At 41.2% G+C, this 25,521-nt stretch overlaps 1 protein-coding gene and 2 long non-coding RNA genes across 4 annotated transcripts in view; 2 read left to right on the plus strand and 1 right to left on the minus strand.

Moving 5' to 3' along the window:
* LOC102154873 overlaps positions 1 to 5,471 on the plus strand; it is a 66,214-nt gene extending 60,743 nt beyond the window's left edge. The window contains exon 2 of the long non-coding RNA XR_005379892.1: positions 2,785 to 5,471. This is a non-coding gene — a long non-coding RNA (uncharacterized LOC102154873). The remainder of the gene's footprint in view (positions 1 to 2,784) is intronic.
* A 9,139-nt stretch (positions 5,472 to 14,610) lies between these two features.
* Positions 14,611 to 25,521, plus strand: part of LOC119877642 — a 67,883-nt gene continuing 56,972 nt past the window's right edge. The window contains exons 1-2 of the long non-coding RNA XR_005379893.1: positions 14,611 to 15,145; positions 18,899 to 19,009. This is a non-coding gene — a long non-coding RNA (uncharacterized LOC119877642). The remainder of the gene's footprint in view (positions 15,146 to 18,898; positions 19,010 to 25,521) is intronic.
* The window catches only part of GUCY2C (guanylate cyclase 2C), a 73,207-nt gene continuing 62,547 nt past the window's right edge, over positions 14,862 to 25,521 (minus strand). For both annotated transcript variants that reach the window (XM_038576870.1, XM_038576869.1), the window contains exons 22-27: positions 25,300 to 25,492; positions 23,383 to 23,557; positions 20,581 to 20,679; positions 19,051 to 19,145; positions 16,768 to 16,844; positions 14,862 to 15,474 (exon numbers count right to left, since the gene is read on the minus strand). In XM_038576870.1, coding sequence (XP_038432798.1) covers positions 15,177 to 15,474; positions 16,768 to 16,844; positions 19,051 to 19,145; positions 20,581 to 20,679; positions 23,383 to 23,557; positions 25,300 to 25,492 — 937 coding nt within the window. In that variant the 3' untranslated portion in view covers positions 14,862 to 15,176. The remainder of the gene's footprint in view (positions 15,475 to 16,767; positions 16,845 to 19,050; positions 19,146 to 20,580; positions 20,680 to 23,382; positions 23,558 to 25,299; positions 25,493 to 25,521) is intronic.

Consider the following 25,521-nt stretch of genomic DNA (forward strand, 5'->3'; position numbering starts at 1 on the left):
GTCATGAGGGGCAAATGAATCCCAGCACCCACCCACCAAATCTTAAAAGTTTATATGAAGGCCTTATCTGGGTTCAGTCCTGTACACCATGCAGGTGTTCTCATCACCGTATCAGTATCTCAAGGCCATGTCCTTGGGCAGCCTCTGGAAGTGGGGAAGGCGAGCGGAATGCATGTTTCAGGGACAGGATTGGAGGTGAGGAAACTCCAATTGCTGATTGCCTGGTCCAGCTCATAAGTCAACCTGTGGTCACATCTTCTTGATGACCTCCGTCAACATCTTCCAGAGAATTCCATTTTATAGCGATAGAATGGAATTAAATGATAATCAGTGACAAAAAGGTAATGACAACCTCCCCCAAACATTAAAAAATCCTAAAATACACATTTAAATAACATTAAATAACTCATGGATGATGGAAGAAATAATAAGCAAACTGAAAATACTCAGAACTCAATGATACTGAAAATACTACATCTCATGGCTCGTGGGATTCAGCCATTGATTGTTTATATGTATGTTTCTCTCAGGGAAGCAGAGGGGTTGGGGCTTCCAGTGGGCATGAGGCATTTTACTTAGGCCATATCTTATCTATTTTCTAGCTAAGTGTGTTCCTTTATGAAATAAAATCTAGTAGCTATTACTCTGTCAAGTGAAAAATGAATTTTGAAGGGCCAGTTCAGCTAGAAGTTGTGCGACAATGTATGACTGTTGTAGTTTACCACTTGGAGTTGAGGTTGGAGGAGTGCTGATTTAGGACTCACTTTGAAGGAGAAGTACCAGTGAATAGGGTTGTATCTAGACAGTTTCCAACCTTTCTTAATTAGACTCCTTGAGAAATCTGAGCCCTAAAGGCCAAAGACATTCTTTGTATGTAATGAGTTAACCTCTTATACATCTGGAATGGATTTTAGTTATGTACCATTTGGGGAGAATTAAGGAAGGAGTCACTTAAATAACTTTCCACATTCCATGGTTCAGATGAGGAACCTTGGTTGGAAAAGGCTGCGAGACCCTGCCCTGACAATGAAGTAAACCCTGTGCTGGCCCCCTGGGCCCTGGGCTCTCATACTTGGGCTCAGCTCAGGGAATCCTAGTCTTGGGGAAGAAGTAGGTGACCAATGATCAAGTAGAGCTGTATGAAAGGCCCAGACCCTAGACTGATGGAGTGCATGCTTGAGATATACTTGAGCTCATGCTGAAGATTTTCCCTTGGCCTTAGGGCTACCCTATTCTCCCTCCAAGTCCTCTCCTTGACTTTGGAGCCAAGTGAAAACAATTCAGTTCTTTTGTATAGAAGAAGATGGCTGTACAGGACACAGTAAAGCGTGATCACTGGACTAAGATTGAAACTAGAGTAAGAAAACAGAGACATGATTCTTAGGTATCATTTTAAAAATGATAAACAGTTCTAACAACCCCCTGCATCAGAATTACCCAGAGTCCTCATTTAAAATGGAGATTCCTTTTTGAATCAGTGGGGCTTAGAAGTCTAATTCAAGTTAAAGAACTGCTGGCTTAGGCAGATTTGTGGGCATGTGGTGAAAGCCTTTACCCAACCCATGTTACATCTTAATTATGATGTAATTAATGTCTCCTTTGATACACATACGATCTCTGCCATGTGTGGACTCAGTAACTATAATTTAAATCGTCAGAGTGAGGTTCCAAATACCCATGACATATAGCCATTGGGGGCTTCTCTGAGGTGCTAAGTATAAATCAAGTGGTGTGAGGTCAGCTGATGGCCAACAGTCCCAGCATCTCAGCACAACTTTGTAGCTCTCTGGGTGGCTTTGCATTTTGCAGGAAGAATTATTTGCTAAAATTGAATTTAGTGATTGTAAGGATTCATAAGATCTCAGGGCAGGCAGGAATTTCCTCTGATCTGATTCTTTCCATCTCTCACTCTCTAGAAAATTCTCAGAGTTCCTAAGTCTACTCCTAATTGCCATACCATTGAAATTTTCAATTAAGTCTGGATTCTTTTTGTCCTCTGTAGTATTTGGCTCAGTTGAGCAGTTTCCCATTTTCCCATCTCTTTTTTTTTTTTTTTTTTGTATTTATGATGTCACCCTTGTGTTCTTTCACTCGTTTTCATTGATTTTTCTTCTGCTTTCTGTGTCCTACAGGCAGGCAACCTCACTTTACTCAGATCTCATCAAGGAGGCTGTGCCTGGCCACCTTCTCCAAAATGACACTCCTCCAGGACATGTCAGCCCTTTTCCCTGTTATGTTTTTTGTTTGTTTGTTTGTTTGTTTGTTTGTTTGTTTGTTTGTTTCTTTCTTTCTTTCTTTCTTTCTTTCTTTCTTTCTTTCTTTCAAGGCTTATTTGAGAGAGAGAGAGAGAGAGAAAGAGAGAGAGAGAGTGCTTGAGCACAGGGGAGGGGCTGAAGGAGAGAGAGAATCTCAAGCCCACTCCATGGAGCAGGATGTGGGATTCCATCTCAGCATCTTCCATCACGACCTGAGCCAAAACCAAGAGGTGGGCAATTAACTGACTGAGCCACTCAGGTGCCCTCCCTGCTTTATTTTCTCAACAGTACTTACCACCATCTGATCTATCATTTATATAGGCATGTATGTATTTTTTATCTCCTTCATCTTTCTCTGCAGAATATAAATTCCTACAGAGAAGGAAAGTGGTCTTGTTCATTTGTTTGTTTTGTGTTTTATTTCTTCTTCTGTATCTCCAGAGCCTGTAACAATGCTTGACTTAAAATAAATGCTCAGGAAATACTTCTTGAATATATAAAATAATGTATTTTCTCTCTTTATTGTCAGGCGTCTGGAAGGAAAGTAAGATACACACAAATCAAAGAGATTATTGAAGATGTACGCATGGTGTAAGGCAAGATAAAGTACCCCAGTGTTAATAATAGCAAAGGCTCCATGATCATCCCATATCTGAAGGAGTGAGAGGAAAAAACTGTGTGGAAAGGACACAGAAGCTGCAGTCTTGCACTCCAAAGTTTCTCCTCTAGGATTGGCTACATAATTTCAAGACCCAATACAAAGTGAAAAAACACGGCTCCTTGTTCAAAATTATTAAGGATTTCAAGACAGTGACAGCAGAACATTAAACCAAGCATGAGGCCCTGCTAACATGGGACCCTGTGTGTGATAACACAAGTCACATGGCCATGAAGTTGCATCTAATCTCTTCCCTCTTTCCAATCTTCCATTGGCTAAATCCAACTGGTAACCAGAACTCAAAGAAGCTTATTTGCTGAATGCCTGATTCCTGGGGACACAGAACTGAGTAAAAAGGATGAAGTTTGGATCTGTACCAGTACCAGTGAATAGGGTTGTATCTAGACAGTTTCCAGCCTTTCCAGCAGAAAAAAGATAGCCAGCCCAGATAAGTGTAGAAAATATTTATCTCTATGACCTTCTATGTCTGAGTGACAGAGGGTGAAGAAGGTATAAGACACTTTAGTATTAGTCAATAATGATTAAGTATAGGCACATTTCCAAAATGATTAAAGAACAAACACAAATATCAAATAAGTAGTATTGAGAAGAGAAAGTAAGTAATAACCCCAGGGTTTCAACTGCATCATTGGCTCTGGGGTCTGGCCAACCTCTGCCCCAGTACTGGCCTTGACTTTTGGTAGCTGTGTAATGATAGGAAAATTGCTCATTTTTATCGCTAGAGTCTGTAAAGCACAGATAATTATTTCAGAGGTTGTTGTGGGTTAAATTAAAGGATGTCCCTAGCCACCAGTGGGTGTTCAATAAATGTTGGACAATAGAAGAAAGCTGGGATCACAGACGGTAATAGATGAGTTGGGAAAAGGTCTTTCTAGTTCTATGGATTTCTGGGAAAGGGGAAATGTTTGTTCTACAGTTTTAGAGCTCCGGTGGTTAGGAAGTTTTCTCTAAAGCCATCATAGATGGCTACTTCTGAAGAATATAGCCATTTTTCAGAGAATGCTATTTGATTTTCCTGCTGGGCTTGACAGAAAGGATAGAGACTACAGGCAGGCAGACATGGTTACAAATCCTGTCTCCACCAGTGAGTAGTGGCAAGTTGTCTTAAGTCCTTTGGCACAAATGTCAATAGTGTGCCAAAGAAATGCTCAAATTTCTACCTAATCTGCCACTCTTTTTTACTTTTTCAGTTGAGCTGGATTTAGGAATCATTTCTTTTGCCCTTCTTCCCTAAAGCTTAAGCAGTTGCCATCTCCAGCAGTCAGCTGTGCTTCTTTTCTGTGGGTTTCACCCTTGTTCCCTGGGCCTTCCTGGTCACAGAAGTCTCAGCGAGAGAGTTGAGAGGGGAAGAAAAGAACAAGAATCTGTGTTCACTTCTGCAGGAAAGTTCTAGTTCCTCATTGGCTTTTATCCAGACCTGGTTTAAATTTCTCTGCCTTGGGAAAGAAGAAAGCAAAAGAGGAAGCTTTGTGCCTCCCTTCAGGAAGTATATGAGTTGAGTAAAATGTGTCTCTAGCAGGTTGAATAGTGCCCCCCCCCTCCCCGCCCCAGATATCTCCATGGTCTGCGAATGTTACCTTATTTGGCAAATGAAATCTTTGCAGATGTACTTAAATTAAAGATCTCCAAATGAGATCATTCTAGATACTCTGGGTGGGCCCTATATCTGATAACAAGTGTCTTCATAAGACACACAATAGGGATAGTCATGGAGAGAAGAGAGGGCCATGTACATATGGAGGCAGGAATTGGAACCCTGGAATCCACCAGAAGCTAGAAGAGATAAGGAAGGATTTAGAAGGCACACAACCTGACACCACCTTGATTTCATAGTTCTGGACTCGAGAACTATGAAAGAACAGATTTCTATTGTTTTAAGCCACAGAGTTTGTGGATATCTGTTACAAGCAGCTCCAGGAATCAATGCAATATCCAATCAACACCAATCATAATGAGTATACGCACTACTACTAATAGCTGCTCTGTATTGAGCATGAATGGAAGATAGCAGTCTCTCGAAGCTGCAAGAGAGGAGCTGGCTCCTCATGTTATTCCCAACCTGTCCATCTTCAGCAAGCTGGATTGTGTTATGATAAAAATGTATTTTGTTTTTGGTCCTGTTCCTGGCTTGAGAATTTCCTGAGAAACCCTGAGAATTTCCTGAGTGGTAAGAGTGTTTTTTGTATGCTAATGAGATGATCCCTAGATAGTGTCAGGATGAGGGCCTGAATGCCAGAAAAACTGACCATGGGATTAGAGGGTTAGAACTTTTGACCTGCCACCCACCCTCTCACTGCTGAGAGATTAGTCCAATAGCTAATGATTTAATCAACCATGTTTACATAATGGAACCTCCACAAAAATCTCTAACCAAGGTGGTTTTTGAGAGTTTCTGAGTTGGTGAAGCCATCAACATGCTGTGAGGATGGCACATCACGGAAGCTCTACACATACCACCACCTTGGCCCCCACATCTTCTTCCATCGGGCTGTTCCTGAGGTGTATCCTGTATAATAAACTGATAATCATTAAGTGAAGCATCTTCCTGAGTTCTGTGGGTTATTCTAGCAAATTATGGAAACTGAAGAAGGGGTTGTGGGAGCCCTGATTTATGGTGTGTCTGTCAGAAATATGGGTGGGTCTCTGGTACACGTGACTGGTGGCTGGAGTGGTGACAGTCCCGTGAGACTGAGCCCTTAACCTATTGGGTCAGTGCTAACCTTGGGTAGCTGGAATCAAAACTGAATTAAATTTTTTTTTTAAGATTTTATTTATTTATTCATGAGAGACACACACAGAGAGAGAGAGAGAGAGAGAGAGAGAGAGAGGGGCAGAGAACAGGCAGAGGGAGAAGCAGGCTCCATATGGGGAGCCTGATGTGGAACTCGATCCCAGGACCTCAGGATAATGACCTGAGTCGAAGGCAGGTGCTCAACACCAAGCCCCCCAGGTGCCCCCTGAATTGAATTATTGGTTACCTAGTTGGTGTCAGAGGATTGGCTGTTGGTGTCAGAAAAGACATCATATACACATCACATGTGGGGAAGACAAAACTCCCATGTTGATTTTTGTTTTATTGCTTTTAACAAAAGAACTGCACCAATTTTTTCAGGGTATAGATAACTACTAGATCACAGTTTACTGATTTACTAGAAGAGTGTGCATTCCTGCTTCATGTTAGCTGATCCCAAGGTTTGGACTCTTAGGAATCTGCCCCTGGAGGGATGTCAGCTCTCCATGCCTCCCTCGGAAAACCAGGCAGGTAGCATTGCTGCCCTTTCTAGTGCATTCTTTCTGCGTTTTGGCTTTTAATATTGAGGAGGTCGGGTCTTGGTGAAACACACAGGTGTGGCCTTTTTCAGGCCTGACCGGAGGCCGTGGCACCGGCTCCCACAGAAAGCTGCCCTCTCCATGCCAGCCTCGGTGCCCGGCCCCCGTGCCGCAGCCTCTGGAGGGAGGTCCTGCTCTCTGCCTACTATCAGTCCAGCCCTGGGGCCTTCATTCCCAGGCCTCTTACCTAGGCCTTGGCCAGAAGTCCTCTTCCAGTGCCCATAGGGAAACTAAGCAGAGTGTTTAGGGAGACTTCTCCACCCTGAATTCCCTATCTCTGATGATAAAAATGTCTCTCTTTCTACCTCCTGGGGCAGGGAGGAGATGCCTTTCTCAGGAGAAATTTATTTCCTATTTTCAAGGGGACAGAGAAGGGGGAGTCCTTCTTGCACTGGCTATTTCTCAAGTAACTTTCCTTCTTGCACTAGCTATTTCTCAAGTAATTTTCTTCTTGCACTGGCTATTTCTCAAGTAATTTTCATTCAAAATAATATGCCCACGTGACATATTCTGGCCTGGACTGCCCTGAACCCCAAAACATGGAAGTGAAGGGGAAGGTCGAGGGGTCCTACAAGAGGAGGTAGTGTCTGAGGTGAATCTCAAAGTGTAAGTGAAGCATGTGGGAGAGATGTGAGAGCAGAAGACCCCACTAATTAGATAGCAACAGCTAACAGACAAGAGGGGTTCCCTCATGTCAAGAGAGAAAAACTAGAATTTTAATCAGACTGAATGACGGTGAGGAACGAAACCAGTCAGCACAGCCTATGGTGACAGATTTCACAAAATTCAGCAAAATCCCCGTAAAGACCCCTGAAGCATGTCTTATCACACTCCTCAGGGACTGCCACATCCTGAAACTGGGACCAGAAATAGCAGGCTGTATCCTGCCTGTCACTGTGCCCTGAAGTTTGGCACCTGAGTCCGACAATCTGGAGAGAGGGCGCAGAATTTGTGGGTTTTGCCTATTTAACCCTGAGCCTAAACCTTCCCCTCTGGAGAGTACTACTCTTTGGTTTGTAGCCAAAGGCTGCATCTCCCCACATTGGAAAACTAGTGTGGCAATAAAGCCCTCCCTTACTTCTGACCAAATTAGCATTTCAGGAATTTTTGCTGACAGATTCCTACGCAGTGGAATCAGCACAAGCAAAGTCATGATCATTACCAGCAGTGAAGTCATCGACCTGTGTTATTGGTTGCCTCCTATATATCAGCCACGGAATGGGTTTTCTGTTTGGGTTTAGTTTTCTGTTTTTGCTCATTTTTCTTAGAAATGCTACAGCTCCCTTCTCACTGGGATGCTCCCAGACCCGTTGGTGGTGGCCTCTGGCACATACACAGGAAAATGAAGCAGATAATCTTGGAGAACTTGTGAAAAGTGAAGACGCAGCTATGTTTGGAGAGACATCGTTTTGATGTGCACGTGGCAGGGGCATCTGGTCTGTCAGGGCAACTGGACAAACAGTCCTTAATGGCTTAGGTGCCGGACAACAGGGCACTGTGGTGTTTTGCTGAAACAGGTGTCTGTTGTGACAATCCAGGTGTATCATTCCTGTAGTCTCCTGGTTTTGTGGCCTGTAAACCCATTTCTCGTGCTTTTCCAGAGACTGAGGAAGCCTCCTGATAAGCTCCTTTCTTTTTCACTAGCTTGAGTAGACTTTCTTCCCTGTAACTGAGAACGTGACTGGTCAAGAGGCTCTTCTAAGTGGGGAAGAGGTTTACAGGCAACAAGGCAGGAAATTTCTCCTGGGGTGGGGAGCTGAAAGGCATCACTCAAAAGCTTGGGTGGGGAGATGTGAGGCTCCTTGCTCCCATGGAAAGGGTGAGTCATGTGCCCAACTTGCTGGTTGGTACTCACTTTCTCCTCCAAGTGGGACCTGTACATGTCCAATAGTATCCTTTGTTCTGCTGTCTTCCTGTCAGTCACCACAGGCCTCAGGGAGAGCAGCCACAGATGATGAGACAGGCCGGGCCAGGCACCCTCCCCTCTGTGCCCTGTTCCTCGGAAGCCTATTAGTGCTACACTGTAGGGACCCACGGTCCACTCTCTTTCTTTATTTGAACAAGTGTGTCAGCAGACAGAATCATTCAAGTTTAAAGTACTGCTGTAATAGCACTCCAAGCAGTCTCAGGGGCTAACTTGCTTCAAGCCCCTTGCTTGCTGACCTAAGTCTAGCTGAACTCACTATCCTTGAAGTTTATAGAAGGCTGGCCTTGAGTGAGGGACCAAACTTTCCCAGAAATCAAGGCCTGATGACACTAGAAAATGATGCTAGCAAGTCTGTTCAGGGTCATGCTGTCATGGGATTAATCACCTGGGCACCTCCTCACCTCTTTTCCTCCCCACACCTTCTCCTTTAAAACTCTCTGGCTTCACCTGGACAGGGAAGGAAGATGGTCTCTGAGACATTTGTCCACCACGTCCCCAGGTTCCCGGCTTCCTGAATGAAGCAATCATTCCTTTCCTACCCTCACTTGTCTCTCAACTGTTGTTTTTCAAGCAATGAGCGGCTGAACCTGAGTCTGGAACCAGTTCTCTTTCCAATAACCCTCTAATGACCACCTCATTCAACTTTCTCTAAGTCAGATTGAAACTGAGGGTTGAAGAGGTTAAGAACAATAACTACTCTGAATATAGTTCTCCTCTGTTTACAAAGGTCTTATCTCTAAAAACTTCTTTGGTCCTCACAGCAACCCAGTGAGGTTAAGCAACTGGCCCAAGCTTGGCTCTTTGCTTCACTTGTAGCAAAGCAGAGACAGAGATGTGCATTTCTGGGTGTGTGATCCTGTGTACTAATGCTCAGAGGCTCTGCACACTGATTCTGGTCTGCTAACACTGTCACCAGTTCCCATAAAGTACAAGATTGAGAGTGTTTAGAAACTTTGATGGCAGCAGGACATTGCCCCAATATTCAAGTGTGTGATTTTTCTGTTCTATAGAAGTATCATTCTGAGATCGATTTGAAATGAAAAAACAAAAGAGTCCATTACATGAGAAACTCTGCTCTACACTGCTTTCATTCCTGAGGTGAACAGGTGACTGGGTAGTCTAGGGTCTCTTTAGAAGCTGCAGAAGGCTTTTGCACAATTCCTACTCTCAAAGAACATCCATTTGCTCACAAATCACGAGATCTGATTTATTCATTTTCAAAGAAATATAGAACTTAAAGTGATAACTCATGTTTTTGGTAACACATGTAAATTGTGAGTCATGCCAAACAAGATAGGAGCATGTCACTGGTTTCTCGGCCATGAACTCTATCTACCCTGGGGTTGGGTTAATACATCAAACAATTTGATTTTTTTTAAAGATTTTATTTATTTATTCATGAGAGACACAGAGAAAGAGGCAGAGACATAGGTAAAGGGAGAAGCAGGCTCCTTACAGGGACCCCGTTTTGGGACTTGATCCCTGGACCCTGGGATCACGTCCTGAGCTGAAAGGAGACACTAGGCGTCCCCAAACAATTTAATATTGAAATGATCTCCACAAGGTTAAATTGCTACTATTTAAAGGTACAGGATAAATGTATTTTAACTGGGATTGCATTGGATGATATAAGTAAGCACATGCATAAAGCCTTATATTCTTTAAAAGTAGGGAAGAAAGATAATGGCATTTTTAGCAAACGTAAAAACAGTGTGCTGTGACTGCAGATACAAAATCATTTTTCATGAATTCTAGACTGGACATTCTTATCTTTCTGGAATGGCTAACTTATCATCATATAATGGGACAGGGTCATTTTCAGAACACATGTTCTAACATCTGGCCTTATCTGCTGGCTGAACAAAAATTCATGGCACTCCAGCACAAAAGGAGCAATTTCCCACACTACTTTTGTTATTGTTCTTTTTTTCAGTCACAAATCTAAAGCGATATGGTACTCTCAGACAGGAATGCTTTAGTACAATAACAGCTTTTTTCTTAAGAGTGAAAATCCTTTTTGAATTTCCTTTGGTTGGTGAAAACAGGTGTGAATATAGGAAGTCTTTTGTAAAAGCAAGTGGAATTAACTCAAACTTTCGGAAAATGGGGATGCCTGTACTCTTGTTCCTTAGCAACTCAATTATTATCTGACTTCCTAGGAAGGCAGATGGAAAGTCAGCTCACCTACAACATCGCCTTGTTCTCTTGCTTCCTCCTATTACTAATGTATCAGTGCCTGTCACGGTCACCACTATCACTTCCAATAAATGCCATTTCTGAGTCCTTCAACCTAAGAAAGAATTTCTTATAAGCTAATTTTCTTAGGGCTTCACCCTTTCCTCTTTCTTTCTAGAACAGATTATATATTTTGTAGAATGTCCCTCGATTTGAATTTGTCTATTTGTCTGATGTTTTCTCATGATCAGGTTGAGGTTATGTTTTAGGGGAGAATACCGTGTGTGATGAGACCCACTCAGTGCATCTTATCATGGGGTAGAGATGATGTTAATGTGTCATATGAATGAAATCATACAATACAGAGTCTTTTGGGTCTGGCTTCTTTCAATTAAGGAAGTTGCATGTAAGATTCATCTATTTTGTCATGTGAAACAGTAGTTCATTATTTTTTATTGCTGCGTAGTATTTCATCAAGTGGCTTTTCCATAGTTCCTTTTTTTTTTTCCCATAGTTCCTTTATCAATCGACCTATTGAAAAAATCTTGGTTATTTCCAGTTTTGGTACTTATGAATAAAGCTAATATAAACATTCATAAACATGTATTTGTGTGAAGGTAGTTTCATTTCATTTGTATAATTACAAATTAGGAGTGGACTGTTGGACCTGTGGACCTGTGGTAAATGTTTAACTTTATAAAACCTGCCAAACTATTTTCTAAAGTTTCTGTACCATTTTACATTGTTGCCAATGATGTGTGAGAGTTTCATTTGTTCTGCATCCTTGTCTACACTTGATATTGCCAGATTTTTTATTTTAGCCACTTTAATAGTATGTAGTGTTATCTCATTGTAACTTTAGTTACCTTTTACTAATGACTAATGATGTTTTACATCTTTTCATATACTTTTTGCATTTACATATCTCCTTTGGTGGAAAGTCAAAAAGCAAATCAAAATTAAAGCTGCAATTTTTCTAAATCTAAGTTGTCTAACAGGAAACTGAAAACAGGAAGGTAAACACAGAGTGGTTTTAAAAACATTTAAAATTGGAAAAAATTATTTTACTTGTATATGTTTCCAGTACTCCTCATTTCTTTTTGAAGATCCAAGTTTCTATCTGGTACCATATGCATTTAATATGCATTGTAGAGTATATGTACTGGCAACAAATTCTCACTTTTTTTTTTTTTAGAAACACATGTAAATTGTGGTTTTATATTTACTTTTGAATTTTGTTTTTGGCTAGGTATTGAATTCTACGTTTCTTCATTACTTTAAAGATGTCATTTTATTGTCTTTTGGTTTGCATAGTTTCAGAAGAGAAGCTGGCTGTAACTAATATAGTTGTCAAAAATTCCCTATTAAATAGTTTCAACACCTATGTCATGTGTGTATCTGGGTGTCTCTTGAGAAAGTGAATAAATCCTCTTGCTCTCTTAATCTATAATCTCCTTTCCTTTCCCTGAAAAAGAATGTTCCTGTTTTTGGCATTCTAAAGTGGTGACTATGACTAATGATATGTAACTATTAAGCACTCTAAATATGACTAGTTTGAATTGCGATGTTCTGTAACTGTAAAATATACTTTCCAAGACTTATCACAAAAAATGAAAAATATCTAATTAATAATTCTATGTTGATTTAATGCAGAGATGATAGCACTTTGAATATATTGGTTTAATTAAATATTTAAGTAAGTTACCTGTTTCTTTTTAAAATGTGGCTATTAGGTCATTTAAATTGCATATGTAAGAGGAGATCTAAATAAATGGCAAAATATATCATGTTCATAGACTGGAAGACTCAACATAACCAAGATGTCAATTTTCCCCAAATTGACATATTGGTTTGATGCAGGTGATATAAAAAAATCTGGCAAATTTTATTAGAGTTGTATATAAGCTTATTCTGAAATTTATATGGAAAGGAAAAAAAAGAAAGAACTATAGTAGCTGAAACAATTTTGCAAAAGAAAGATAAAGTGGGATGAAGCATTCCACTTGATTTTAAGATTTAATATTTAAGCTACAATAATCAAGACTATGGGGGGATCCCTGGGTGGCGCATTGGTTTGGCGCCTGCCTTTGGCCCAGGGCGCGATCCCTGGAGACCCGGAATCGAATCCCACGTCGGGCTCCCGGTGCATGGAGCCTGCTTCTCCCTCTGCCTGTGTCTCTGCCTCTCTCTCTCTGTGTGACTATCATAAATTAAAAAAAGAAAAAAATAATCAAGACTATGTGGCATGGGAGGAGGGATAAATGCATAGATTAATAGCATAAAATAAAAAAACCATAAATAGATCATTCAAGTATGGACAGCTTATTTTGATCAAGTTATAAAGCAGTTTTGTTGACTGGTTAAAAGTTGAAAAATGCTGAATCTGGCTTGCCTTCTTTTGTTGAGTGGAGGGATGTTTCAAATGTTTCTTCCACATTGTTCTAGCTTTAGGATTCTATTTACATATTGGAGGCCACTGGGTATTGTCCCACAGTTCCTAATAGCTTTGTTTTGATTTATTTACTGCTTTTTCTCTTTGGCTAGTTTGCAGAATTTCTTTAGTGCTACATTCGAGTACATCAATTCTTTCTTATTTCCTATTTCCTTTCCTATTTCCAATTTCTCACCCTATTGCAATGTTGTTTTATCAGTCTTGGGGTTCCTAACTAGTCTGTTTTCCTCTTCCCATCCTCCTCGGTTCTCCTTTGCTTGTGTCTTCCATTTTATCATGGATTTACAAGTTGTACTGAGAGGGGATGATCAGAGACAAATGAGTCTATGTCATCTTGTCTGAACCAGAGGCCCTCTTGTACTCTTTTTTGCCACTTCCTATGAATCTGTTATTTTTTCAAAATAAAAAGCTAAGAAATATATATGAGGCTGACATATTTCTATTGAGCTGCATTGAGTGGTTCCATTGAGTGTCTAATGTAACTCCTGGCTGAGCCCTTTAAAATTGCTTTGGAAATTATTGCCTTCTCTCCCTTCTTTCTCTGCTTTACTTCTGACATCTCCTTCCAATGGGATATTATGTTGAAGACCTTATGTCAACATAGTTTCTATTTTCTCTGTTATTCTGAGGCTTTCTTTTTCTTTTTTTTTTTTTTTTTTTTTTTTTTTGAGGCTTTCAAAAATATTTACAAGGTCATTTCCTGCTTGATCATGCCCTAGATCTGGTCACCTAATCCATAGATCAGCAGACCAGCCTTTAGGATGTGATATTTATTAACTTTAGAGAAATCTCTTTCCTGCTTGAGGTCTGAGGGAGTAAGAGCTGGCTCAAGGTTTCTCCTTTATTTTGTCACAGATATCAGTTTTGAACAGGTATGCATCTATATGTTATGTATTTAAAAATCACTCACCTTTAATTGAAATTGAAGTTAAAAATCTTGGGTATTTGCCTCTATAATTTGTTATTATCACTGTTTTCTAGGGGATTTAAAAAAAAAAGAGAATAAGGTAAAATTGCCTTTCTCATTTAAACCCTAATTACTTTTTGGATACTGGATATCGGGTACTAAACAGACAAAATGCATAGTTAATTGATTTAGTTGTATTATCACTTCAATATTTTAAATTCAGATCTTGTTTCAAGACAGTATGTATCAAAGGTATAAAAAAATTGATTCTAGGATTTCCTGTATTCCTCCTGAATTTATTCCTTGTTTTTACAGAGTACTTCCTCTTGTACTTTTTTTCACACATAGAATTCATGGGTCACACACTTTCTGAGCTACCTTGCATGTATGAAAATAATTATTGCTTTTTAAGCTTATTTCTTTGGAATTGTGAAGCCACTGAGGTGGAAATGCTGAGGCGTAGATACATTACAAACCTCTAGATTCCAGGTAAGGACTCTTGTTGCACAGTAAGGGCTAAACCGATAAATCAGGAGAGAATTTATTGTATTATTTTGATTTTACACTTTTCTGGGTGATGGATAACTTGCTTCCTGATCTCTGGAGTGGTTTTTGTGGTAGAGGCGGAGGGGGGTGGTTAGGGGGGAAGAGTAATGTGGTTGAAGCAGTTGGTTCAGAAGGTTAGTGACAGAAATGTTAGATACTTGTTCTTGTCTTTCTGATTCTAATCTCCTCCACACCAGCTGCCCTTTGTCATTTCCCCAGAGATTTCAAGCAAATGAGTCATGCCGGTGTGCCATAAGGAGGGGGCCAGAGAAGAGGGCTCCAAATGGCGGAAAGGGGATATTTACAGAGTTTAAAGTACTTCATCTTTAATCGGTAAATAAGATGTGACCTTTATCTCAGACTAGAGACAGATGTAGGCCCTGCCTCCCATGGTAGAAGGCTAGACATACAATCCCTGTGTGCGTAGCAGGTGATAGCGAACATGGAAGGTCTTAGCTCTGAACAGCAACGCTGGCTTTGCTGGGCCTCAGTGCTGGAGAATGTCATCTGTTTTCGTGCAAGCACTAGACAGTGGCCGGCGCATTTCAGGAAAATGGGTGGAGTGGGTGGAAACACGTAACCAGACCCAATAAAGTTTTAACTTTTATTCCTGCCTAACATATAGCATGTTTTCTGCAAAATTATGAGTTAAATATAATTTAACAGATAAGGTGTTTAAAGTAGACGTGACAATTTAAAAACTCTAATGAAGACAGAAAGAAAAAGAGCCAGTAAACCAAACCAAACAAAAACAAAATAAGTAAAATAAGAATACAATCTCTCCAACTTAGAGATAGTCCATCCATTCCTCTTCTTTCACTCACAGGTGGAAGGTCTCTGGAGCCACCGTATGGATCAGATTCCAGAGTAAAAGGTAATTTTGGCACTGAGAGTGCACATCTGATTCACAGAAGCAAGTCTATGTTCCAGCCAAGGCAGCCGAGGCGAAGCAGAGCGCATCTAAGTCTTCTGTTGCTTTGAGGTCTCCGGGACCCTCGAGGCCGCTGCCTAAGTACAGCTGTGCTTAATTTCGCTTGAGGGTTCTCGTTGTCTGTTGTGTTCAGCTGCAGGTATTCCAGAGTGCCTTTTTTGTAGCTGGCCACCCGTGTTGGTTTTCGGCTTCTTATCCCTGCGGCCTGTCTTTTCTGTAAAGAGTTGGCGAGCATGTCAGAAAATTCAGCTTGCAAGCGCTGCTGATTCTCCCTGGAAAGAGAGTGGGAGGGAAAATGAACATCTCAGCGATTCACACAGAATATTCCTCTAGGATGATTAAGTCAGTTTACCAGATACTTATTGAATGCTAATTCTGTGCTAAACACTGGAAGTCCAGAGGATACAGAACATGCTTCACTTCTGATGAGCTTATAAGAGCTGTCATCCCTGCTCTGTGCATTTGTAGAAAAAGCAGGACCCAGGATGCCTGGATGGCTCAGCAGTTGAGCGTCTGCCTTTGGCTCAGGGCGTGATCCTGGGATCGAGTCCTGTATCGGGCTCCCCTTGGGGAGCCTGCTTCTCCCTCTGCCTATGTCTCTGCCTCTTTCTGTGTGTCTCTCATGAGCAAATAAATAAAATCTTAAAATAAAAAAAGGAAAAAGGAAAAGCAGGACCCATTTCAAGTGGAAAATTATATTTCAATTTCAAAGTGGAACAACAACATGCTGCTTGGATTTGGAAACATGGTTAGGTTTACACATGCCACGGCAGGGAGGGCAAAAGAAGCCAGGACAATGCAAGGCTCCTGCAACACAACCCTGAGGACTTGGTCCCACACATTCTGGAGTGTGGATTTGTCTGGGGAGGCCTCAGAAGGGATGGACTGTTTCAAGAGTTTGGAATGGACACGGGTGCTCCAATAAGGGCCAAGCTCCCCGTGGCCTGGGGAAGATCTGGCTTGTTTTGGACTTCTCTACAGCCTTGCCACTGATCTGGGTCCAGCATCTAGGAGTCTGCAAGACAGGGTCTCTCTACCATAGCAAAAGCCACCGTAACAGTCATGCAGTTGATTGCAACAACCAAGTGTGCAACTGAGTACCATTTCAGTCACTGTTAGGGGAACTGAAACCTATTTGTTAAACATGAAACCTTGCCTTCCTCATCTCTGGGAGAACATAGACTCCATGCGAAAACCCAGAACCACAGTCCTGGGGCTGGTGCAGGTCCTGTTTCCATTGGGTGGCCTAGTAGAGAGCTGCTGGCAGGGCTAGAGATGTAAGGGGCCTCCTTGCCACCAGCATGCTCTACTCTTGTCTGAATCAGACATGCAGGAGGTGAGCTGTCTCCTCTCCTCCGATCTGAGCGTGCCTGGAACACCCAGTTTCTGGCAGCCAGAGAAGGGAGGTTTCTACACTTCTCATGTGTATAGTCAATGGCCTTGTATTCAATTATGTCATTGCCTCTGGTGAAGCACTTCCAACCATTCAATTGGCTGTAGGTAGCACAACCAACAGAGCCAAGGCTTCCATTCCCCTGTCCGTCCCGCCACACAGAACAGCTTACACAGTAGGCGGGGTTGGCAGGTTGTACTCCTGGCCCTTCACTCCCGTCAGCCAGTAGGTAGTCTCAGTTCCTCTTCCCTAGGAAGACAAGAAAGGTATGAGCCGTAGAGGCCAGTGAAGCAGGTCAGTTCCAGCCCAATCATGCTGATAGCGTTCCCAAGAGATATTTCACTTCCATGTTTCTCATCAGGGCCCACTTTTCAGTACAGCACATGTTCCTGATGTGATTTGCATTCATTCTAGACAGATCTTTCTTTCCAAGTGCCTTTTTAAAAACAAGTCTCTCATTCCCCAGACATGTTTTTTATTTTTTCCAAAGTAGAGTTCTCTTTTTTCCCAAAAGACATTTCTAAGTGTCACTATGGCAACACCATAAGAACTCTTAAATTAAAGAAGAAACTCCGTGTCCAATCCTGTTATGCCAAGAAGTCCAACTGGTTTTTTATCACCCACTTTTTCTTCCAGCCCTTTTTTGTGACAAAATTTTGCCACAAAACTTTTGCCATAGTTTCTCCACCTTCAGCATGTAATTATAAACACATGTACATCCTAAGAAACACTTATGAAATGGCATTTTCTGAGCCCACCTGGAGGCTATAGAGTGAACGGAAACTTACTGGAAATCCCGTTTTTGCTAAAGCTTGTATTTGAAAAGGAGATGGGGTGGTTATATATTTAAAAATCACACATCTTTAAAGGTTTATTTATTAGAGAGAGAGAGAGAAAGTACACATGGTAGGGAGAGGCAGAGGGAGAGGGAGAGAGAGTCCCAAGCAGACTACACTGAGCGTGGAGCCCAACTCGACTCAATCCCATAACCCTGAGATCATGACCTGAGCTGAAACCAAGAGTCAGATGCTCAACCAACAGATCCACCCAAGCACCCCTAAAAATCACACATCTTTGACACTGGTAGTTTGCTGGCTCTGTTTGAGCTATAGTAATCCAAATACCACTTCTACTTTGCGGGGGGATGCTCCATGTAGAAAGTGTATTTATGGAGCACTCAGAAAGGGAGTGTGATATTAGGGCACTTCTTCATGAAAGGAGGCTTTTCCAAGTTGCAGTCACAGTGTAAAGGCCAGAAGCACTGTGGCTCCTGGAGACAGATCATCTTATAGTAGATAGTTGGCTTCAGACCAGTTGTGAAAAGACTGAAATGACCTTTGAAAAGCAGCCGAAGTGCCAACTGGAGACATCTGGTGACTCTGGAGGGCAGCTGTTCTGAATGTGAGGACTAGCATGGAGGGGAGAGACTGGTCATTCTCCATCTTTGGCGTGCATCCTGATCACTTAGAATCCTCATTAAAAATATCTATAGAGCATTTTTCTCAGCAGGGCTGGTGGAGAGTCCAGACGTGCTAAGTCAGAAGTCTAGGGCCACAGCTGGCTGTTCGCAGGTCCAGAGCTTCAGAATGATAAAGCACCCCCTACAGAGGTGGTTTTAGGGAGAAACAATGTGTTGAAATGAGAGCAAGGAAGTGAGTGAGAAGATGGGGGCTTTGACTTAAGTTAAATAAGTCCTGGGGTGCCTGGGTGGCGCAGTTGGTTGAGTGTTGAACTCTTGGTTTTGACGCAGGTCAGGATCCCAGCGTTGTGGGATCAAGCCCTGCATTGGGCTCCACAGTACTCTCTACAGAGAGAAGGAATCTCTCTTTCCTTCTCCCTCTGCTCCTCCCCTGGGCCCTCTCTTTCAAACAAACAAACAAACAAACAAACAAACAAACAAACAAACATCTCTTTCTCAAATAAACAAATAAATCCTGTCCCAGATCTTAGCGCTCGGTTTTGCAGGAGGACTTGGAGACAAATCTTGGATGTATATGTAAGAAATGGTGGTGGCATTTTATAACATACTGGTCCTAGTTCAAAATATTAAAAAGGGGGGATCCTGGGTGGCACAGCGGTTTAGCGCCTGCCTTTGGCCCAGGGCGCGATCCTGGAGACCCGGGATCGAATCCCACGTCGGGCTCCCGGTGCATGGAGCCTGCTTCTCCCTCTGCCTGTGTCTCTGCCTCTCTCTCTCTCTCTCTGTGTGTGACTATCATAAATAAATAAAAATTTAAAAAAAAATAAAAAAAATATTAAAAAGGTTCTGAGTTCATATTCTTTGGTGGTGGCTTCTCCTACAGGGGATAATGCGTGGTCGTGGCAGGAAGTGCAGAAAAGGATTCCTGATCTTTATGCTTCTCGACATTATTGACCATGAGATGATGTCCAGTTTCCAAGAAGGTGACCCACAAGTGAGTGCTTTTCCTGGGTCCTCTCTCTGTGGATCCCTTACCTTTAGGTATGTTTCCCCTCTCACTTCGTACAGGAACTGGCATTCAGTTCTCTTCAGGATGGCTATTGTGGAGCCACTCACATGAATTCTCAAGGCTGGAAATGCAAAATAGATCAATGAAAATCTCATCCACTTTGAAGTCTATTATGCAAACGCATTTGTTTCCATTTGATTCAGAAAATTTGTTACAGGTGACCTTGACAGCTGAGATATTTTAGTGAAAGGACACTTAAAAACACAATCAGTGAGATAAATAGTATTACACATGGGATTAAAGAGGGGCTGGCATTGCTTTTTGGGGTCCTGAGTGAAGGGGCTCCCTGGGTTGTGTTCCATAGATTCTCTCTCCAGCACAGAGTGGTGGCCCCTGTGCCATGTTTTAGATTTTGACAGTTGGAATTTGGTTTTGGGTCCCTGTTATGAAAGTTCTAATAAGTAGCTTAAGTGTTGGTAGCAAGGTGGAGATTCAGGAGATAGTTACAGGGTCACAATTTTCTTTAGTTTTACTCTTTTAGGGATACTGTTATCCTTCTGACAAACAGTTGGTGAAGTCATTCCCATTCATGGTCCACCACTGGAACACTACCTTTCCTACTGTGGGTGCCACAATGACAATAGTAAGAATAATGGCAATCCTATATTGTATGCCTGCCACGTATCAGAGGATTACGAAATGCTTAATATACATCACATCAAGCTCCTTCCAGAGAACCTCCTAGCAATATAGGTACCCCATCCTTAATTTATTTCTTCAACTTTCTGATGCCTAGAAGGATGAGGTAACTTTCCCCCAGCTTATAGAGATAGTGATTGTATGTATTGTTATAATTGTAATCCAAATCTGTCCTTTCCTTTATACTGTGACTTTCTAGTACAAACCAGTATCAGGTTGTCAGTAGACTGCCAAAATACCACTCCGCCACCTGTGTTTTTGTAAGCCCCACCCAGACCTACCAAAGCTTGCTTGCTTTCTTATGTAGATTTCCGTTACTATCACTGTCACCAATGTTCATAAAGCTCACAGTGCCACAATGTTCATGTAGTTCATAGTGCCTGTCAGGCAAATGCAATATAGACTTCTGCATATAATAAATACTTATATTTTTCTTTACTAAAACCAATTCTCAGGAAAATAAAAGAGGGGGAAAAAAGGAAATAAAAGAAGAATAGGAAAGCGAACCAGTATAAGCTCCATATCTGGTCCACTGAATTTTTCTTTAACTTGCAAGGATCTAACCTAAATTTCATGACTATTCCAGGTAGAGAGAGCATGCCTGAATGCATTGCAAAGGAACCAAAACAAATAGTCTGCTATTGAGCTAAAAAGGAAGAATACAATGATTCTCAGTAAATGGCAACAACAAAAGCAAATGTAGTAAGGACTGGATTGACATAGACTCATGTCCAGTCAATGTGAAAGGTCATTCTTCATCTCACTAGCACTTTGTAGCTCCTTATTGTGCATTTTATTTTACAATTCCTCTCTGCTGGAAGACATCTTATCCTAAGAAAAGCAATCTCCTTTCTTACGGAGGCCAGTGGATTCCATCCTAGAGGCTGTATTGACAGTATCTCCAAATAGGCAATAACGAGGCATCTTGATCCCCACAACTCCTGCAGCACAGGGACCTGAAATACACAGAAAGCACGAAGTGAAGGCAGCAGAAATCAGTGTGCAGTTAAGATGGAGTTAAGTCTTTGTTCAGAGTCACAGTGCTGAATCCTTCATTTTATGTAGAACTGGCTGACTGTGAAAAATGAGCTGTGACTTTTGTTAAATGGATGTATTCAAGGAGGAAAGCATTGTTATAGCAAGACAAGCTTCTAGAAAGTATCTTGCTATAGCACAGAAAAGTACATTTGCACAAAACAAGAAGGTATCCAGAGATCCAGCCTGCAAAGGTGGGAAATCCTTTTTAGTATTTTCAATAGAAGGTTCTCAGGAAGGATGAAGACTCTCCCACTGTTTGCTTACTGTGCCACACCACACACACAACCCTGAACTGGTGGAGGCCGTGGCACACTCATAGGCTCAGTAACCAAATTCTGTCTTTAAAAAAAAAAATTACTCAAAGTAGCATTTCTCATACTGATGACACAATAATGGAAGACCCAGAAGATGAGGACTTGGCATAATTATCCCTGGGCACTTCATATACCATATGGATGCGGTGGGATGGAAAAGCCTGTTGCACAAGGACATTCTCACAAGAACACAGAAACCAAAGACTGGACACAGCACCATATTAGGTAGGGAAGAAGGGTTGTTGAAATCAAGTGTTTGTGTGGAATCACTGAACACAAGGAGTTACAGATTGTAGACATTAATGATTAACTCAGAAATTCCAAAACTGGTCTTGGATAAAGGTAACTATTGATTTTCTAGTTGGCTTATTGGGTTGTGATCTATGTGAGCTGCGGATTTATCCTATAGATTCTGTGTGATTATGAACATTGGGGGAAAAAATCAAAATACTGGATCTTCCTTTGAGTGCTGAGCCCTTCTTTGCTAGGTTCAATGCAAAACAACACAAATAGCCAAACAACAGCAACAACAACAAGAAACACCAAACAAAAGCAGAAGTAATCTACAGAAGGGAAGGAGCAGTAGTAGTAGCCACTGAGTCAGAAGATCTCTGATCTGTGCCTGTGGTCTGCTATCTCTAATGACAGGTGACTCTTCAAAACTGGAGTGAAGCTGGGAAGGTCTGGTTAGCAGAAAAATCCTGCAGATATCTAGTCTTGTTTTCAACTATCAGTATTTAACTGCAACCTCTTAATTTTAGAGGGCCAAGCCCCCCAGATATGTGTTCCTTATAATCTATTCTCATTTCAGCCCAATGTGGTGACACGTGGGGCCCTGGCAGTCAGTTCAGGCTTGAGTTGGCCACAGGAGGAAAAGATGGGACCAGGACCCAGAACTCTGTCTTCCCTGACTTGGCTCATCCAGCCATGCTGCTGTCTCTCCCTCCAGGTCTGGCAATCTGTGATGGGCCAGAAAAGGGAGAGCATGCTATTGCTGGCTAAGGAAATGCCCGAGAAGTCCCCTCATGTGTATATGAAAACATCTATGATCTATGGCTATGGATGTGATTGGAGAAGAATGAATGTGGCAGGAATTTTTAACTTCTATTTATTGTTACTTTTGCAACTACCCTGGGTTATTACTAAATCAATAAATGTTTACTGTCAGCCTTTCTGCTAGGAATTGTGGATATAGGATGACTTGCAAGTGCAGTTGTCTGGTCCTTGCACAAAGCCTGGAGTGATCTTGGATTTTCTATGTTTTGAGTCTTCTGTGAGCCTTGGAGGGCAGAAGAAAGAGCAATGACGAAAAAGTATAGAGAGATGTAATTTAATTTAACACAAGGAAAGATTGTCTAATAATGATACATATTTTAAAAACAGTGAGCTTTCAGGGAATTTTGGGATTATTCTAAAAGTAGCTATATTATTACTTGTCTTGGAATGTATAAAAATAAGTTGTTCCCTATAAAGGATTAATCCAGATGACTTCTGAGTTCCTCTCCAATTTAATTTTTCCATAACATTTGTAGTTCACCTTTTCAAATCTCTTCATTCTAGACTGAGTATCTTTCATGGTCTTTGAAGTGATCCATGTACTTTCTGTACCACAGAGGGGGGTGGGGAGGACATAAATGCCCTTTCATTATAGTAATATTAACAGCTATTTTTTCCCCCTGTGGATAATCCAATCCATGAAAGATGCTATACTAATGTGGTGGAAAAGCATCTACATAAGTTGACAATGGGGCAGAGGGAAGGAATGGGAGGGAAATAAATGAAATGGTAAATATGGGGATTTAAACCGCTGAGGGTGGCTCAGCATTTTAGCGCCTGCCTTTGGCCCAGGATGTGATCCTGGAGACCTGGGATCGAGTCCCGCATCGGGTTCCCTGCATGGAGCCTGCTTCTCCCTCTGCCTGTGTCTCTGCCTCTCTCTCTCTCTCTCTCTCTCTCTGTGTCTCTAATGAATAAATAAAAATCTTAAAAAAAAAAAAAAACAGGAGGAAGTCTGGAGGCTGTCATTTTAGTCCATGGTTAGTGTTTATCATTCCAGGAGTCAAAGGTACTATAAAAGCTGTTGTTCCCTAGAATTCTCAAAGGAGGGTCCAATTATGTCAGTATATGTAATGGGACCTTATAAGGGTTTGGGATTGGGTCTAATTATGTCAGGATATTTGACAGACAGATTCAAGAATAAACTTTATGGGAAAATTGATCACATCCAAAGACCCTTTATCCTTTCTGATTTAGTTGGTGCATAGAGGTTCATATGGTTCCCATATACTACAGTGCTTAACTCCATACCAGAGTGAACTCCAATGCGAATCCATATTGGGAGACCAGGAAGATGCTCCAGCTCAAACGTCCCCATGAAACTAAGGATGTCCAAGGCCATCTTGGCAATGTCTATTGCATGCCTGTTGCCATTCCTCTTGGGTAAACCACTGGCCACCATGTAGGCATCGCCAATGGTTTCCACCTGTGGAAATAGTTGCTTATTAGTGGTCCTACCCCTTCAAAGGCAGAGGAAATTAAAAACAAATAGTTGACTGCATATCAAAACAAAAGCTTTTGAGAACTCAGTGTGAGCATAGCCCCATACTTTTTCTGGGACTAGCTCAAGACCAGGTCTATGCTAATTTCTTCATGGTTTTATATCTAGTTAAATGAATGATAAAACAGCTATGAAAGATTTTGACCATATGAAAGTACTTCATAATCATAGAAATCATCTAGATGTCATAACAATTCTGTAATATTTACATAGTCTGAATGATTGTATATAATTTTAGGAACACCTGTAATTACCAGAAAAGTCACCTTTAGCACTTAACATTTTTTAATATTATATCCTATTTGACAAAAAATAATTGTAGGCTCCTCCAAGATGTAATTCACATTCTTATAGCGTAGTGATTCCAAACACTTTTCTTGTAACAAGTAAATGTGTGTCAACAGTATCCCATAAACATGGGGCACCTGGGTGGCTCAGTGGTTGAGCATCTGCCTTTGGTTCAGGGTGTGATCCCGGTCCTGGGATTGAGTCCCTCATTGGGCTCCCTGCAGGGAGCCTGCTTCTCCCTCTGCCTATGTCTCTGCCTCTCTCTGTGTCTCCCATGAATAAATAAAATCTTAAAAAAAAAACAGTATCCCATAAACATTATTCTTTGATAAATGACATCTCTTTTAATTTTATGTTCATAATCATATAGTTCACATTTGTTGAATAGTTAACTTTTCTTTGCCAACCATCTCTAAAATGCATTAGCCATTTCCTATCCAACAAGAACTATTGTTCATATGGCTTTCTGACCTACACAGAGTGAAGATGGGGCTAGGACAAACCTAAAAGGAACATCTTCTCTGTGGGTAATAACCATTATGACAGACTGTTACATGAGTGACCTCTAAACTTTATTTGAGCAAACTGTATTTCAGGCATATTATTTATCTAAATAGCCTTCATAATAACTCACCGAGTTAGGTGCTGTTATCTTCCCATTTTACAGATAGGCAAACTGAAACTTGACAAAGTTAAATATATTAAATGAGGTCACACAGGTAGGACCAGTTGGGATTCAAACGAAGGGCTCTAATTCTAAGTCACTTGCTTCATAGGCTCTGCAGCTTTTCCAACATGAAAACATGGGAATTCAATTCTCCTTTACTTTTCTGACCCAGACATTATTATTATTATTATTTTTGACCCAGACATTATTAGCCCAAAACTGGTCAGCACTCTAGTCAGGTCACAGACCTAGTTCTGAAGTTACAGCATGTTTTCCCTGTTCTTCTTTAATCTTCTTTGAATTGTGCTCACTATTTCAGCAATAGATCACTATTCTACTTCTTATAACTCTGGTGTCTTCTCTGCTTCCTTTGCAATCAGTCTACACACTGTCCTTTTTTTTTTTTTTCAATTTCAATGATTTGAGATTATGCCGTTTTCTATAAATTTAGTATCCAGAATTCATTCCTGATGAACTTTATGTTGTTTCTTTCGTACTGCTTCTCAAAAGTCACATGGGCAATTTTGATTTCTGAGCCTTGTTATTCTTTTACTTCCCTTCATTTTCCCAGGTTGAGCTCAGTTTCAACCACAAATTCATTAAATCTTAAATTAGAAAGGTCAAGATCTGAGTAATAATAGGAACCAACCAACTTTGGCTCTGCTGACCAGGGGCTGTACAATCATTTCAGCCTGTTAGGTGAAGTGGTTACCTTGTACACATCATGGTGATCAAGAATGTGGTCAAAACTCTTATAGATGTCATTGAGCATGTCCACCACTTCCATGGGGGTGCTGTATTTGCAGATGGTGGTGAAACCTACAATGTCACTGAAGTAGATTGTAACTTCCTCATATAATTCAGGCTCTACAATGCCTTTCTCCTTCAGAGACTTTACCACTAGCCTAGATGAGAAAGGGGAAAAAAATGTCTT

The sequence above is a fragment of the Canis lupus genome, chromosome 27 (genome assembly GCF_011100685.1).
Source record: "Canis lupus familiaris isolate Mischka breed German Shepherd chromosome 27, alternate assembly UU_Cfam_GSD_1.0, whole genome shotgun sequence".
NCBI classification, from domain to species: domain Eukaryota; kingdom Metazoa; phylum Chordata; class Mammalia; order Carnivora; family Canidae; genus Canis; species Canis lupus.